The sequence below is a fragment of the Euphorbia lathyris genome, chromosome 6 (genome assembly GCF_963576675.1).
Source record: "Euphorbia lathyris chromosome 6, ddEupLath1.1, whole genome shotgun sequence".
In the NCBI taxonomy this organism is placed as follows: Eukaryota; Viridiplantae; Streptophyta; class Magnoliopsida; order Malpighiales; family Euphorbiaceae; genus Euphorbia; species Euphorbia lathyris.
Genome location: NC_088915.1, coordinates 74956245 through 74973807, shown reverse-complemented (window position 1 = coordinate 74973807; position 17563 = coordinate 74956245). Strand labels below are relative to the sequence as shown.

General features: G+C 32.1%; 2 protein-coding genes across 2 annotated transcripts; one reads left to right on the top strand and one right to left on the bottom strand.

The window, feature by feature from the left end:
- The first annotated feature begins 290 nt into the window (after positions 1-290).
- Positions 291-4702, top strand: LOC136232021 (serine carboxypeptidase-like 31). Its single transcript, XM_066021057.1, has 10 exons — positions 291-629; positions 1170-1277; positions 1767-1862; positions 1947-2039; positions 2166-2248; positions 3047-3334; positions 3419-3549; positions 3628-3723; positions 4109-4214; positions 4325-4702. The coding sequence occupies exons 1-10, from the start codon at positions 344-346 to the stop codon at positions 4469-4471; spliced, it is 1434 nt and encodes a 477-aa protein (XP_065877129.1). The 5' UTR covers positions 291-343; the 3' UTR covers positions 4472-4702.
- A 1857-nt stretch (positions 4703-6559) lies between these two features.
- LOC136233762 (S-linalool synthase) lies at positions 6560-16202 on the bottom strand. The gene is given in 12 exon segments (XM_066023454.1): positions 6560-7087; positions 8216-8461; positions 8550-8679; positions 8994-9209; positions 10774-10872; positions 10996-11111; positions 11230-11450; positions 11582-11697; positions 13122-13245; positions 13356-13540; positions 14736-14922; positions 15869-16202. Coding segments are annotated over 12 exon segments (2502 nt in total).
- Positions 16203-17563: the final 1361 nt, after the last annotated feature.

Genomic DNA, 17563 nt, shown 5'->3' with positions numbered 1-17563 from the left:
AAATAAAAACACGAGCATGAAAAGAAGCATCCAAACACTCTCTTAGTTGTTCATTTTCATTTTCCTATTTATCTTTTCACTTTAAAAATCAGAGTTTTAGATGTTTGGTCAGTGGTATTCTGTTTACCTTTTACATGACTTAAGGAATCCGTTTTTTTCAATAGCAAATAACAAAGCAAACTGACCCCAAATTTGAATTGATTTATTTAAAAAATGCAAGTTTAATTTTCCTTTTAAAATATAGAAAATGAATTGAACAGTATATAAATAGCCACAGGTGTCTCCTTTTGTTGTCATTCATTCAGTTCATTGTAAGCATTTCATTCCATTCCATTCTCATAATATGGATTTGAAATTTGATGATCAGAAGACATTTTTCTTCACTTTGCTGCTTCTTGTTTCTGTGAGCTATGGAAGACAAGTAGATAATAATACAAAGAGATCAAACATAGTATTAGAGCATCATCATCAAGTAACTAATCTACCTGGTCAACCACCTGATGTTGATTTTAAGCACTTTGCCGGTTATGTTCCAGTCAATGACAACAATGGCAGAGCTCTCTTTTACTGGTTCTTTGAAGCCACTTCTCACCCTCAACTCAAGCCTCTCGTCCTTTGGCTTAACGGAGGTAACCACACCAACAGTCTGTTTGTTTTATCTACTGTTTGCTAGTATTATGCTTTGCTGTTTACTTTTGAAAAAAACTGTTTTTGCAAAATATATGAATTCGATGTGTTTTTGTAAAAGGCTGCTTTTTAGGTGTAAAAGACAAACAGGAGGTAAATAACAACTCTTAGTTTTGAAGTGAAAAGACAAATAAGAGCATGAAAAACAGCAACTAAACACCCTTTAAGTTATTGTGTCATATATTATCCACATTATGCTAACGTGTCACAATCTGAATGGTCTAGTGTGGATTACAGAACATTCTAGATTCTATTATTTTTTCTTTTTTATGTTTGAATGGATGCTTGTCTCAATGTTTTTCATGTTACCTATGAATTGGACAGCATATAAAATAAAGAATTGATTTAGGTTGTTTTAATATGATAATCTAATCCCATTTCTTAATGAAAGAGTGGGGCTCATCATTATAGACAAAGTTAGATTTAATTATTAATTTAATGAATGTAGTGAGATAAGGTGACAAGATGGTTGATAATTACAGGTCCAGGATGCTCTTCTGTGGGATATGGTGCAACACAGGAAATTGGACCTTTCCTAGTGGACAATGATGCTCATGGCCTTAAATTTAATCCCTATTCTTGGAATATAGGTAACTATAATATTTTAAATCTATTTAGGTATTTTTATATACATTAGCATATAATTGAGGATTTTGACCCAAAATGGATCTTTTAACGAGGATAATTCCTTATTAAGGATTCATTTAAAAAATATTTTCACTGTGAGATTTCTTTAACTGGATTCAAAATTAGAAGACAAGCTTTCGATTTCAAATTGCAAAGAAACCAAAAACATAGTGTTAAAGAAGAATCTTTATAAATAACCCATGATTTTATTAGATCACGGACTACTTTTATACTCTTTGGTACACAAAACTCGTGCTTTAGTGATCATGGAAACTTTTTACCTCTTTCTACTATTATTGATAGCTAAAATGTACCATAGACCCCACCATTTTGTGCACACTCTATCCATTATCTTGTAAATTCAAATATTATTCCAAATGGTACATATCATTACATTTTGCAGTCATATAATATATAATTATTAAAAAGATTGATATCTAATTTGGTTGCAGAGGCCAACATGTTATTCTTGGAATCTCCAATTGGGGTTGGATTTTCATACTCAAACACAACCACTGATTACAATGCCCTTGGTGATGATTTTACTGGTCAGTAATTTCTTACTTTTACTATGTCTGATTTTGACCATTTTGACTACCTCATATTGATTTTTTAACTGCCTCTTATTTCAGCCAATGATGCCTATGCTTTCCTGCATAAATGGTTTCTTGAATTTCCATCCTACAAAATGAGGCCTTTTTACATTGCTGGAGAGAGCTATGCAGGTACATTTGAGAAAATTAGTGTCACGTGACAGTAAATTAATACACGTTTCGCTTACATGGTTTAATTGAGTAAACTAAACGTCTCGATTAGTGTTTCTAATAGAATTTTATATATGCGTCTAATAGGAAAATATGTACCGGAGCTTGCCGAACTTATACATGATAAGAACCATGATCCTTTGTTTCGTATTGATCTCAGAGGTATTCTGGTATGACATCTATCCTTAATATAGAACTTTATAGTCCGTTTCTATTTATCTCTGAATAGAGATATCAAAATGCGCAATCAGTCGTTGAACAACCTATTTAATAATTGGGTTGGATTATTCCATTTATAAGTTGGGTCATAATCTAACCCATATAATAAATAGATTGGGTTGCGAGTTAATTAGGTTGACCCATTAACCCATTTAATAATTCATGAAAAACGAACAAAAAAAACATGAAAAACTAGAAAATGTGAAAAAATGAAAAATGGGAAAAAGTGAAACACAAAAATGGAAATATATGTCAAAAGGAGGTGAGCTAGTGTCAAAAGTGAGAATATTTTTTGGAGACCCAGTTTCTATTTTTTTTTTTATTCTGAAATTCCAGATTTCTATAATTTGAGTACATTTTGGAATTCCTATATTTTTTCGAATTCCATATTTCTGGAATTTCAGTATTGGCTGGAATTCTAGAATTTCAGATTTCTCAAATTTGAGTATTTTCAGGAATTCCAAATTTTTGATATTTCAGTATTCGATGGAATTCTAGAATTCCAGATTTCTTAAATTTCAGTATTTCAGGAATTCTAAATTTTTGAAATTTAAGTATTTACTAGAATTCCAGATTTCTTACATTTCAGTATTCTCAGAAATTCCAAATTTTGGAATTCAAGTATTTGCTGGAATCCTAGAATTCCAAATTTCTAGAATTTAGTACTATTAGGAATTCCAGAATCTCCAGATTTCTGAAATTCCAGTATTTCTAGCAAGAATGTTTATTGAGCATTAAATGAATTGCAGATGGGTAATCCAGAAACTAGTGATGTGGAGGACTGGGTGGGAATGGTAGATTACGCATGGAGTCATGCTGTGATATCAGATGAAACACACAAAATCATAGGAAGAAGTTGTGACTTTAAAAGTGAGAATCCATGGATTAATGAAGATTGTAATCAATCTGTTGCTGAATTATTCAGACAGTACAAGGAAATTGATATTTACAGCCTCTACACCTCTACTTGTATCGGTGATTCGGCTAGTTCAACCGACAAATCTCCGCAATTCATCTTCCCAAGTAAATCTACAATGGTAAATAATACCCGAATACCATACATCGAGAGTATAATAGAATTTCTCCTTCGAATGACTCGAAAAAATTGATATATTGTGTAGGTTCCGAGGATTATGGGTGGTTATGATCCGTGCCTGGATGACTATGCTAGAGCGTTTTATAACCGGCCTGACGTTCAGAAAGCCCTCCATGTCAGCGACGGCCGGCTGCTCAAGAACTGGAGCATCTGCAAGTAATTCATACTCTTGAATGAATGGAGTTAATTCTATTAATTATGATGTGATTAATAGTTTGATATTTTGATTTACAGTCAATCGATATATGATAATTGGTCAGATAGTAAGCAATCGGTTCTTCCTATTTACGAAAAGCTAATTGCCGCGGGATATAGAATTTGGGTCTACAGGTTTGTATTCTCGATGAAGTCCATTTGCTAAATATTAGAATAAGTGTATCAGATATTAATATGAATTGAATCTTTAACTATCAGCTCGAGCTCTGGAATTATGTCATGTAACCGGTTTTCACCAACAGTCCAAGCTTATAGTTAAAGAACCACTTCATATTAATATCTGACACACCCCCACTTGCGAATGTCCGTTGGGCTTGAAGCGCGCACAACACAGACCCATATTACCATGTCCTGTAATTAAATCAACAAATAGGGTTGTCAGGAATCGAACCTTGGACCATTTGGTCAAATTGGCTCTGATTGGTTCCATGGCAAAGTGTAATTTACGAAACTGTTTATGGTATCGGTGATGTAATTTTGATTTTATTGGTTGATGTAGTGGAGATACGGATGGAAGAGTACCTGTACTTTCCACGAGATACAGTATAGCGGCTCTAGGGCTCACCATCACTCAACCGTGGAGACCCTGGTACCACCAAAAACAGGTAACTAGCAACTTTTTTTTAACTCGGATTGACACGTGTTAATATTAGATATGTTCATGAATTGGGTCGGGTACTTGACACTTTTTTAATATGTTGGTGCATATGATTAGGTGAGTGGTTGGGCTCAAGAATATGAGGGGCTAATGTTTGCAACATTTAGAGGAGCTGGTCATGCTGTGCCTATATTCAAGCCAAGCGAGTCGCTCGCATTCTTCTCCGCGTTTCTTCGTGAGGAATCTCTGCCTTCTTCGCGGTAAATTGCGGGATCATGGATGGGGTTTCCTGGAGATTTTGGTCTTAATTAGTACACTAGATGTTGTAATTAGCAGATTACAGGCAAATAGTACAATAAAAAAGGAGGTGAGCTAGTGTTATTGGACATTAATGTATGAATTTGAGTTGATGGATGGATATCATTAATCTTAATTAATTCTTATGATTATCAAAATGAATAGATTGATAATATCTGATTAATTAAAAATTACTAAAGCAGAGCATATGTAGTTCTGAAATTCTGATACCACCATATTGGTCTTTTTTTTAATAGCTTCAGAAAGTTAAGGTAAGGTAATCATTGATGATTTGGCTGCGTCGAGTAATCCTTATTATCGTACTTCTCGTTTTAGCAGGAAGTTTTTCGAAATATAAAAACATGTAACATGACCGTTTTTATCCTTTTAGACATGTCTTTGACATTATCACTTATTTAATTAATCGCACTCCGATGCCAAGTAATACAATATTGTACTCCTTATACATTGTTATTTGTTGATGCAACCGATTATTTATCTCTTCGTGTATTTGGTTGCTTTGTGTTCATTAGCTTCCACTGTATGCTAAGTCTAAAATTAATACTCGTTATAAGGCATGTATTTTTCTTGGTTATGGTAAACTTTACAAGGGTTACAAGTGTTTTGATCCCGTTTACTCTAAGATTTATATGATCCCGTTTACTCTAAGATTTATATTTCACCTCATGTTTTGTTTGATGAACAAGTGTTTCCTCGTTCGAGGATATCTAGCGAGTTTCCTACTGAAGTCACGTCTCATGTTGCGAGACCTCAAATTCAAATCACATTTCAAAATATTGTCTATGTACCTATTTCTTACCCTCACCAATAACCCCAAAACATGCAACATGCAACATGAACCTACAGCTTAAAATTGGTTCTTGACCATTCACATTATAACATGTATATATACGGCTAAAAAATTGAACAAGTTTGATTTAGCAAAAAATCAAACCTCCAACGACCAATTCTGTATTCGCCACTACACATCACTCACCTCTTTAGCCCCCGCTTCCTCAACTTCACCATCATTATCCATAGACCTCACCTCTTATGGCTCCTTACCACCCATTTCAGGCCATGTTTGAAGAATATAATGCTTTGATATGTAATGGTACATGGACTCTTGTTCCTTTCGATCCCAAGCTCAATGTTATTGGTTGCCATGGATTTTTAGAATTAATCAAAAAACCGATGGTTCTATTGAGTGATATAAGGCTCGACTTATTGCTAAGGGTTACAATCAACTCTTTAGGATTGATTTTTGTGAGACGTATAGTCCGGTTGTTAAACATGCTAAGTTTGTCTCTTACTTGCTGTTTCAGTTGCTCTGAACTGGTCCGTCATTCAATTAGACGTTTCAAATGCCTTTTTTGATGGTGATTTGGAAGAAATTGTCTATTTGGCTCAACATCCCGGCTTTATTGCTCCTGTTCGCTCCAACTTGGTCAGCAAATTGCATAAATCTTTATATGGCTTGAAACAAACATCCAATGTTCAGATAAGAGCTATAATGCACGGAAACGGAAACGGGGAAACATAATTTTTAAAAAACATAGGAAACGTGGGGAAACATGTAAATATATTAAAAACATATAGGAGCATATTTATAAATAAAATAAACATAAAAATTAATAAGACGCTGGAATACATCTTACTCATTTAACTTACTTTTTTTACATCGAAAATAAAAATAAATAATAATGAGTCCAAAACTTTAGCTTCATGAAGAAAAATAAAAGTCCAACAACAAAATAAGAACCAACAAGAAGAAGAAGAAACAAAAAAAAAAAAAAAAAGGTCTTGTCAACAAAATAAGAGCCCAACAACATTCCAAAAGCATCCATTTGAGCCTTCTTGTTCTTCTGATTTGGGAGGACTCGAAGGAGAAGAAGAAAACGCAGTAAACAGAGAAAACAAAAACAACAGATCTGAAGGAGAAAAAGAAATCACAGAAATCGTTAGACCCAAAGAAGAAGAAGTTTGCCTAACACGATTAACATTTTCTATATAATATATATATATATATATATATATATTACTCTAATGGAAAACTTATATGATACATGGTTTGAAGTTGTTTGGCACAAAAACATCCATGGATCCATGTCTTGAAACAGTCCGAAGAGCATGTTTTGCAACATTACTAACTGTGAATTTCTTCATGCTTCCCTTATCAAAATGATAATTAACAACTGTTTGATATCTCTTTCTTGGTTTAGAATTCAGAGGAGGAGTAATCAATGGTGTTTCTGAAGGAATATTCTGATGATCCAATGGCTTGTTTTGAAGGGGGAGATATATGGCTTTTTGAATGTCTATAATCATTTCTGTGTCGGAATCATATCTATTGGTTGAATCGAAGAACATTTGAAATGTTTTCAAACATGATAAATGGAGTTGTCTGAATTGTTTAGGTAAATCATTAACTGATCCATCTGCCATTAGAGCATGCTTGATGAACTCTTTTTTCTTTTCTTCTACTATTGCTTTCACATATGCTACAGAATCTTCAATGGTGGATTGTGGATTCTCTTTGAAGTGCAGTAAAACCATGTTTATTTTTCCATCCTTTTCTTCCTTCTGTGATTCATTCATTCAACAACAAATATGTTAGCTACCTAATTCCAAGAGAAAAAAAACCTAAAAACCAAAAAAAACATTAGACAAAATCACATATATTAAATAAATGATAATTTGCATTAAATTTAAAGTAAATAGACTAAAATATCCATTTTCTCTCTTTATTACTCCCTCTCAGAGGTATCAAAATAAGTAAATAGGTTGATCCAACCCATTTAATAAGTGGATCAACCCAATCCATTTAGTAGATGGGTTGACAACCCATTTATATATGAATTGATATGACTCAATCCATTTATTAAATGAGTTATATGGGTTCACTCATTTAATTCTATTAACAAAATCGAATTAAAAATTGGAAAACAAAATAAAAAAATAAAAACGGATAAAAACTTCACAATTCTAGTAGAATGTCAGAATTCTATAATTTCAGAAAATGCTGGAAATTTGGATTCTGGAATTCCAAAATTTTACGAAATATTGGAATTCTAGAATCTAAAATTCCAAAATTATGAAATTCTAGAATTTTGGAATTTCAAAAAATAAAAGAAAACTAGCAAGAAATACTCCTGTATTTTCACGATGTTAAGAGATTTGTCGCGAATTTGCTGACGATAGAAACCACAATGTTATTTTTGGGATAAAAAAACCAGAGGTGAGAAAACATGACACCATAGATTATTAAATGAGTTAATGGATCAATCCAACTAACTTACAACCAACTCATTTATTAGATGGGTTGACCCATTCATGATCTAACTTATAAATGGGTCAACCCAACCCATCTATTCTATGTGTTAAGTATGTTATTAAATGAGTTATTACTCATTTTGACACATCTACTCTCTCATTTAAGGTTTTTCATCACAATTAATGCAATATTAATGAGACTTTTAAAATGACCAATTTACCATACTCTCCTGAATCTGTATCGCATTAATAAATATTCCTCTCTTACCATAAACCGGCTAAATTAACGAAAACATTGGCAAAGTACATCAGTAATTCAAAACGACATATAAAAATAAATAAATTGAAAAGTTTAAAAAAAAATCATATACTTCCTTGGATCATATAAAAAATTTCTCATTCTAACAAATAATATGAACGGAAAGAAGTAATTATTACCTCGTAACTTTGCATATCATTCAACAAACGAGAGAGAATCATGACGAGTTGAGTAATAGTTTCAAGCTGAGTTGGATTGAGTTTGTGAATCGGTAAAGATGGATTCAAGAAACATGAAGCAGGAAGAAGAATGTCACGTGCAGCTATAGATAACATCCCTATTTCTATATATTCTTCAGCTGATGGTATATATCCACTTTTGCTCCACTTTGCTTCTATTAACCACGCTTTAAACGTTTCATACCACTTCATAATATAAATACCAGATAATAATAAGTCACAAATTAAAAAATAAAAAGATTCTGAATTTGATAGAATAATTTGGAAATCCTACAATTGATTGAAGATGATTGGTTATATCACTCCCTTGTTGTTGGAGATGTTTTTCTGATATTTCTCTTACAAGATCATCAACTGCATTGAATATTGTCCTGCTATGCCCACTCAACTCTTTACCATCCCATCTGTCAAATCAAATAATAATAACGATCTCATCTACATTTAAATATTGAAATAATACTACATAGAGTAAATATATATTAAATTTATAGGGACAAATCGACCAATACTCAAGAACGGAGCCGGAGGCTCCGACCCCCCCGAGCCCTGGGCTGGTTCTGCCCCTGAACACGACCGACTAAACCAATTAAGCCTCGTCTAGTGCTTTATCATTGAAAATTCGTTCCGACTTTTTTTCTATTAGTCCTTTTAAACAATTTTTAGGCTGTTAGTCAATTATTAACCGCTTGGATGACATAAAAATATGAAAAGGATGTACCTTTGAAAAGCAGAAGTGAGGTGATTCAAATCATGTAGAGAAGCTTCCGTGTCATAAAAATCATCGGCAACGGTAATAATAATAGCAGTTTTAGAAACAACCAAACGAACATCAGAATCCTTAGGTAATGAAGTACTTGCACAAATTGCGAAGTAACAGTATGTTGTTTTTTCTCTTCCAAATCCCATATCGGTTAATCCCCACTTTTTAGACCACCTACCACCAAATCAAAGCCATAAATGATTATGCATTATCCATTTGAAATTTCTTTAACGCAAACCTACATATAGTTTTGAAACCTAAAAACAAAACTAACTTGTTTTTATATTTTCTTAACGCGCTATTATTAAAAAAAGTAATCAAACCAGGGCGGAGCTAGACAGGGCAGGGAGGATCGGCCGACCCTCCGGTCCCCTAGAACACTCTTGAGCAACAGTTGTTCAGTCCCGAGCAGTCTCCAAAATATTTAAAATTAGTAGTTATAATATAAGATGTGATTATATAACATAGATTTAAATTTGTATAGTTGGTTTAAGTTGTAATTTAAGGCAAATCCACAACCAATTTGGTCCCATGTTTGAATCTCCCTCTCTTCAGTTTTTATCTGATTTTATTTTTTTCTCTTAAAACTCATTCTCCTTTAAAAATGTCAATATTATTACTTAAGCAACATTTTAAATCATTATTATAAATTAATTTTAATGTTTTTTCCTTTAAATCCCCAAAATGTGTTTTTATCCAATCATAATTTTATCTCATTATGATTTTTTCTTAAATAATTTTTTTCCCTTAAACCTCATTCCCATTAAAAATATCAATATTATTGCCTAATTTAATTAATTTTATTAAATTTTTTCCCTTAAATCGTTCAAAATGTGTTTTTATCCAATTATAATTTTATCTCATTGTGATTTTTCCCCTTAAATCATTTTTCCCACTAAAAATGTCAATATTATTACCTAATTTAATTATATTTTTTTATCATTATTATTAATTAATTTTAATTTTTTCTTTAATCAAAATATCAATTTAAATATTGAATTTATAAAGAATAATGTACTTGTTTAGGGGTTTTAATTTAGAAAATTAATTATTTCTATACTTTTTATGTTAAAACCAGCCCCTCCAAGCGTGGAGTCCTGGCTCCGCTCCGCCACTGAATCAGACCAAACTTGCTCACAAATGTATTTATAGGATAAATTATACCCATGGCCACTGAACTTTACCCATTTTCACATTATGGCCATTGAACTTCATTTCTTCCCGGTATGGCCACTGAACTTTACACTTTTTAACACTGGTGGCCATTCAACGTCTCAAAACGACCGTTGGCGGCTAAAAATAAAAAATTCAAAGCGTTAATAATATTCTAAGGAACTTTAATTCTTGAATTTTTTTATTTTGAGGTCATTTAGGTGTTGTTTGGTTAGGAGAGAGAAAGTGAATTTTTAGAGAGAGAAAGCTCCAAAAAATGTGATTTTCGAAAATAAAAAATGTGGGTTCAGGGTAAATGTCGTTCTGAACAACTTTAATTCTTGAATATTTTCATTTTGGGGTTGTTAACGGTCATTTTGAAAAGTTAGTTAAAATTGAGTGGCTACCGGTGTTAAAAAGTATAAAATTCAGTAAAGTTCAGTGGCCATGGGTGTAATTTACCCTGTATATATTTATATAATCAAATTTCGACATCAACCTATAACTAAGTCCACTCACGAGCTTTCAAGTCGAATTCTGCTATGCTCAAACTCGTCTTGTTTACATTTATTATATATGTACATACCTTTTGAGCTCATTTAATTCATTCAGGTAAATTGACTGCCTAAACTCATAGTTTCTTGTGGCAAGTTGCATAAGCTTCTCATTATGAAAGCTTGAAAACCTGATCAATATCAAATAATTATGTAAATTAAAATTCAGAATAAAAATTTAATTAATTAATAGTTTTTTCAGTCTTGATCACATGCACTTTAACGAGCATCTAGAATTTCTGTAATTTTTTTACCTAACAAAAGAGGTTTTTCCCATCCAAAGACAATTCATATTTTTTTCTTCAATCCACATTCTGTGCTCTAAATGATCTAATCGAGCCAGCCATGGATGTTTTAGCTCATGCTTAATCTGTATTTATTTTTTCAAAAAAAATAAATAAATTATATTAATTTCAATCATATATATATATATTTGTGGGTGCAAAGTTTTATATAAGTAATTATAAATGTAATTAATAATTAATTACCACAGAATGGATATTTTGGAATGAAAACTTGGTCTTTTGGTCTATACTTTTCTCAAGTAATTTTTTTGAAAATATTTTGGCCACTTCAAGTTCAGATTCCCCAGGAAACATAAGATCAGTGGCTTTATAAACATTAAGCATTACACTTGAGAAAAATTATTCATGGTTTTTTTCAATCTGATCTCGTATTTCTTCTTCGTCTAAAAACCAACAAAATATACCTGAAATTAACAAAATAAAAAAAAATCAATTCATTAATTAAATTTAATATAGCATATTTCCTGAAAAAATAAAAATAAATATTGAAGGGTGCATATTGTGAAAATTAAAAATTTGAAACTTGAAATCATACATGGTGATACATTATATCCATGCAGACGTAGGAGCCAAAATGCCAAAGAGTCATTGTATAACTTTTGTTCAATTGAATTTACTGGCTTTATCCATGATTCTTTATTCATGTAATTCCTGTTGCAAGAAAAGGACATTCTAGTTAATTTTAATCCAGAACATATAGCGAAAAATAAAATCTAGAGAATTATATACTGTTTAGGAAAAAGTATCAACAAAACCATAAAAATAGATTTATGTATGGACTGAGCGGACCTGATCAAGACTGTCGGACAATATGAGATGAAATAATTAGGTCCAGTCAAATCAATGAAATTGGCCTATATTAAAGGCCCATACTAAATCAAGCCAAAAAGTTGTGGCACGTACAAAAATATAAACACTTCAGCTAAATGTTAACTAGCTGGACACGTGAACCAATGAATAGTTCGAACCTCAAAGGTATGTTCCCTTTCCCTAGAATACACAGTATATTAAGGAATCATATAAAGGAAAAGGTACATTACCGAATCCAATCAAGAGCTTACACATGGAAAGGGCGAAACACTTTAGGTATGTAAATGTCTATAACTAGTCCTGAAAACAGAGCTCAATGTATTTTTACTATTCATTCTCTCACTTATTAACCTTTTCAAATTTATAATTTATTCAGACTAACTGATTTAAGCATCTAAGAGACGACGTCGGCTTCCGGCCTTTTGACTGTTTGTTATTGGATTCATGTCATGTCATCTCAAAATTGATCGGAAAAGTTATTTGTTATTAAAGATATCAGATCGTATTTAAGTTAACTCAATCCGTATTATACTTATATCAAGATTGGGTCCAATTAGACCGGTCAAGACAACTAATTTTCAAGCTCATACTAACCTCCATAATTGATATATTCTTATTGATAAAATATTAAACTATGGTTATGAAAATTAAAATATACTAACAAATAAAAAATTTACTTTTTGGAGTTTTTCTATTTTGAGGTTTGCAACAGACAAATTGATAGTGGTCATGTTAGGTAAAGAGCTTTTGGAGTAAAATTAAAGTTTTGAGAAACATTAGAGGTTTTGACGAGTCAAACCTCTAATAGTGGTGTTTGATTTTGAAAGAGTTTATTGGATCCAAAAAACTAATTTTAGGAGTCTTTTCAATTAGCTTATTGCTCATCTCTTTTTATGGATATTCTTAACCCCAATTAATACTCTTTAATTATAAATAAATGTTTTATCATGTCCTTATTTATCATTTTACACAAACAGCAATCAGTTAAGTTTTACCAAACAAGTTAACACAATCCGCTAGTCATATCAGCTAATCAGAAAAGGTAATAATAAGCTAACAGGTAATACAAACAGCTAACAGCTAATTGGCAAGTATCAATATAAAAAACTTAACACTAATATATAAATTAGTAAAACTATATGCGCTATTTTTAGAATTATCTCAAAATAATCAAATTTATTTGGTCATTTAGAATCTTAGTGAATACTACTACTGATTCGATATTATTATTATATTTATTAGTAATATTATTATATTACTATTACCTATGAATTTGTTCCAATAGTAATTGAATTTCGTGGTCAAATTGCTCGGCCAAGCCCAGCCTTTGTAATTGGTTGATAAAGCATAGCTTTATAAGGTCTTCATCCACCGGAAATGTCGCCGGAACTACATCATAATAATCTACTAATTAGTAAAAAAAGAAAAAAAGAAAATTTATATAATTTAAACATAATTAATTAGGTAAATTAAGGAAAAAAGAAAATAGAAATTGGAACCTCCATTAGGACAGTTTTGGACAAGAGATTGCAAGTAACCTAAGCAGACAATGTTTCTTGTAGACATGTAAGCACGTGCTGTAGCAGAAGGAGACTGGAACTTAATCACGTGTTCTTCATCATCACCCAAAGCTTCAATGTAGGACATTAATGGCGGATAGTGGTTTTTGTCCATTACTTTCTCCCTGTTTTAAAAACAATAGTGATCTACAGTAAAACCTATATCGTAACACTCTATATAGGAATAACCTATATTTTGTTATAAAAAAACTCCGTACCAACTTAGTAATAACCTCTATTATCAAATTCTATTTAGTAACAACCTCCTAATTGTTATACAAATAGTCCGATCCCAACTATATTCTATTCCTATATAAAGGTTTTACTTTATTACTTTTTTTTATTTTATTTTTCAGTGGTGTAGCCGAACACCAGAAAATATTTTATTTTCTAAATAAAAAATATCCTCCCAATATTTTAAGACACATTATTTTCCAACAAATAAATGTACAAGGGAGTGTTTGTTCACTCTTTATTCTCTTCATTTTTGTCTTTTTATATTAAAAAAGAGAGTTTCGAGTGTTTGCATAGTGACTTTTTATTTACCTTTTATATGTGAAAATTAGTTTATTACAAAAGGAAAAAATCTCTGCATTTTGGAAAAATAGTTTTTTTCCAACAAGAAACAACAAACCGTAACAACAAATAAACCAAACAAGGTTTAAGTATGTATTCTCGAGTTAAAATCCTAGATTTACATCTGTTATTTTTAATTTTGCATAGAATTAATGAAAAATTATATTATTAGATGGCAAAAAATATTTTGAGGGCAATTTTTTTATTTTTTTGCATTAAACCCTAATTTTTTTTTGTCACATTAAGCTCTTGCGTGAACATCTGCCATTTTTAAAAATGTGTTATTCATTTCATTTGTGTTTGAAATTACATTTTTTTAAAGTTCGAAATAAAATTCTTACAGCTCTATAGTCACATTACAAATATAAAAAACTATTTTCAAACTATTAAAAATACAAATTCTAAATGCATGTGAAAAGAATAAAACTTTATTAACCTAATTTTACGTTTATAACTGATATTTTAGTCGTCAAAGACTTAATATGACTAAAAATAAAAGATGAAAAACTTAATATGTCGATAAAAAAAATTAAAATATTAATATACCAAAAAAGTTAAAGATCAAAGCTCCCATAATATTTTTTATTGTTTTCAACTAAAATAAAACTCTTCAATCTGTACATAGGTACTGTATTAAATATATATAGGTTGCAGGTAGTTAAAATGTTATTATCAACCATAGGACAATATTATAAGATTGATGGCAACCTAAGACCAAACATTTTCGAAAACTCCGATGTGTACCTCTTGAGAATTTGGTCGCTTTTATGAAAAATGTCCATAACTATTTCATCAGAGACCATAATATGTATCCCATTGGAATGGGCAAGCTCAAGCATTGCAGGAAAAATGATAGTAAACCAACGTGGACACGACGCCTCATTTATTTCTCCGATAAGCTCCTTTCCCTTAGCCTCAATGAATTCCGTACCTGAACATACGATTGTACGGTTTTAATAAGTTTAAATTTAAGGGTAACGAAACAAATTCAAGTCACATAAACACTACTGACAATTATTTTAGAATTAATTGATTTTGGACCATTTTGAAGATAATAATATTGATGCATCACCTTCTGGATATTGATGTGTCATTTTTTAGATAATGTGTAGTCATGATTATTTGTTAATAGAATTTCAATATATAAATGAGTTTGTATTCCACACGCTTCAAGCTCAATGAATATATTTATGTTTAGGAAAATAAAATTATTATTAAATCGTATGTATCAACTTAACTTTAAATAGTTACTTAGCATTATATCAGAACCTCTTAAGCTATATATATATACAGTATATATATATTTTTGAAGATGTTAAACTATATAATTGATAGTTCAAATTATAGCAATTCATTATTGAAAATCTAACACATACAATCGATCTTTGTTATACACGCATTAAGACATGCAAAGGTGTTTGACTTTCTAATGGGTTTCGAGAAACAAATTATTTATCTAATATCCCTCAAAAAAAACCAAATTTTGCCTTATGTAAAGTTGCGGGTAAAAATAAGGATAAAATGTCAAAATGACCTTGTGATTTTTGAGAAGTAAGCCTCAACATACAAAATAATTTTTTTTTTTTTTTTTTTAATTTTAGCCTCAAAGACTATGAAACATACCAATTTAGCTCTGGATAACGGAATTTGAAACTGAATTCGTACTATTTTATAAACGTTGAGATATCAAGTTTGTTACTCAAAACTAAATTAGTATCATTTCCAAAACGTTAAAACTAAAATGATACTATTTTATACAAACCTTCAAACCATTTTGATACTTTATAACTTGATAAAAATCATAATAATAAAATCTTAAGCCATATTCAAACTTACAACCTAAATGAAATGATTTTGCTGAAACGACGTCGTATTACCTTTAGCAATCATTTGGTGGCCAACATTCCATCTTTTAAGAGCAACCATACAAGCAATGGTAGAAGGAAGACACTCAATAGTAACATTTCCATGGGCATCAAAGTCACCCCAAAACCCATCTTTTTGCTGATTTTCAAGCACCCAATTCAAGCAACTTTGGAACATGGGTTTGGGTTCCAAAGGGTTAATGGAAACATCAGGAACCATGGCTAGCCAGGCAGTGTCATAAGCAGAAGTAGAAATCAGAGAATAAGGGTTTAATTCTATGGCTACAAACACTTGTTTCTTAACCTCCTCAACTAGTGCTTCAATGGAGGAGTTACAACTTTCCATTTTAATGGAGAATAATGGCTTAGTTTTAAGGAAAGGAGAGTCCATGAATTCATGTATTTATAATGTTCAAATGTTTTAATCCGTACATCAAATGCGTCATTGCATGATGTCACAATGATAGGTCCAAAGTTTGAATTCTAACCACACTATCAATTGTTCAAATTTCAATAGATAGAAAATGTTGTTTTTAGCTCATTATCTATTGCAAGGGAAAAACTCGCAACGAAACAAAATATTTAATTTGGATAAATAAATTAACAATAAAATAAAAGGGAATAATAAAATAAAGGGAAAATTATAAAATTGGATTAAATGGGAGACCCATTTGTATATTTAGACCAATTACCCAATGATGCGGACATCCTAACTGGGAGCAATAATAACACGCACCTTGGCGGATCTCCTTTCGGCGTTCCCACAGAGGCTGTATCTAAGAGGGCGGATCCCCTGGACACGTGAGCGGGGCGGATCTAGGCGTACGCCCTGAGGCGTACCACAACTACACTGGGCGGATCTCAAGTTTACTTCCTGCCGAAGGAATTCACCAACAACCTCTGACGCTCCGTACCTGCACCTCTGTACCTGTTGTCTGGGCGCATTACCTATCTTACCCTCTTATTATTAACTGTAATGTAACCCTAGTAGGGGTAGTCCCTGTCCTTTGCTTATCTTTTAGAGGTTGTATTTAAACCCTCATTTTGTAAGGATATGGAACTTTTTAATCAAAAAATATCATTTCTCATTGAGAACTAAGGTTTATACCTTGTTTATCGGGATTCACTCCTTCTAGTCTAGCTAGAGAAGAAGATCTTTGTTGGTTTACGACTAAAACCTCCATTTATCGTTTTCAATCTGTATCAGTTGGTATCAGAGCCAATCGTTTCCTGACCCGAAACTTCTTTTGGCAATGGTTCAACCCCGACAACCGCAAGATTCCATGGAAACCAGTGACCGGAGATATGAGGAGCTGAGAGAGCACCTCGCGGAACAAATCCAGGCCAGCTTGAGCGGCAGAAACAAAACGACCAACGATTCCAGGAGCTAACCGCTTCCCTGGAAAACCTCCGATTGGAGATCCGTGCAGTGGTCAGGCCAGCCGCCGGGGAGTCCGACCAGAGGAGGGAAGGAGTCCTTGAACCACGACCCCAAAGGCAACCCACGCCACCTCGACTGCCATTGACAAATGTCCAACTTCCATAAATGGGTCCTAGGGATCGTGAGGTAAGAAGACCCAACTTTGTCCTTGTGCATAACGCTGATAGCGATAGTGATGATTTTGAGGATCTTGGGAATAATGTTGCCTTTAGAAATATGAGGGATGTTGGTCCGATTGATAACAGGCGTGTGGGTATGGCTAGGGC

Bases quoted from the DNA above. Each gene is read 5' to 3' on its own strand.
- LOC136232021 (XM_066021057.1), top strand. From the start codon at position 344: ATGGATTTGAAATTTGATGATCAGAAGACATTTTTCTTCACTTTGCTG. The intron at 630-1,169 runs GTAACCACACCA...TGATAATTACAG, and splicing joins CGTCCTTTGGCTTAACGGAG to GTCCAGGATGCTCTTCTGTG. The intron at 3,550-3,627 runs GTAATTCATACT...TTTGATTTACAG, and splicing joins AAGAACTGGAGCATCTGCAA to TCAATCGATATATGATAATT.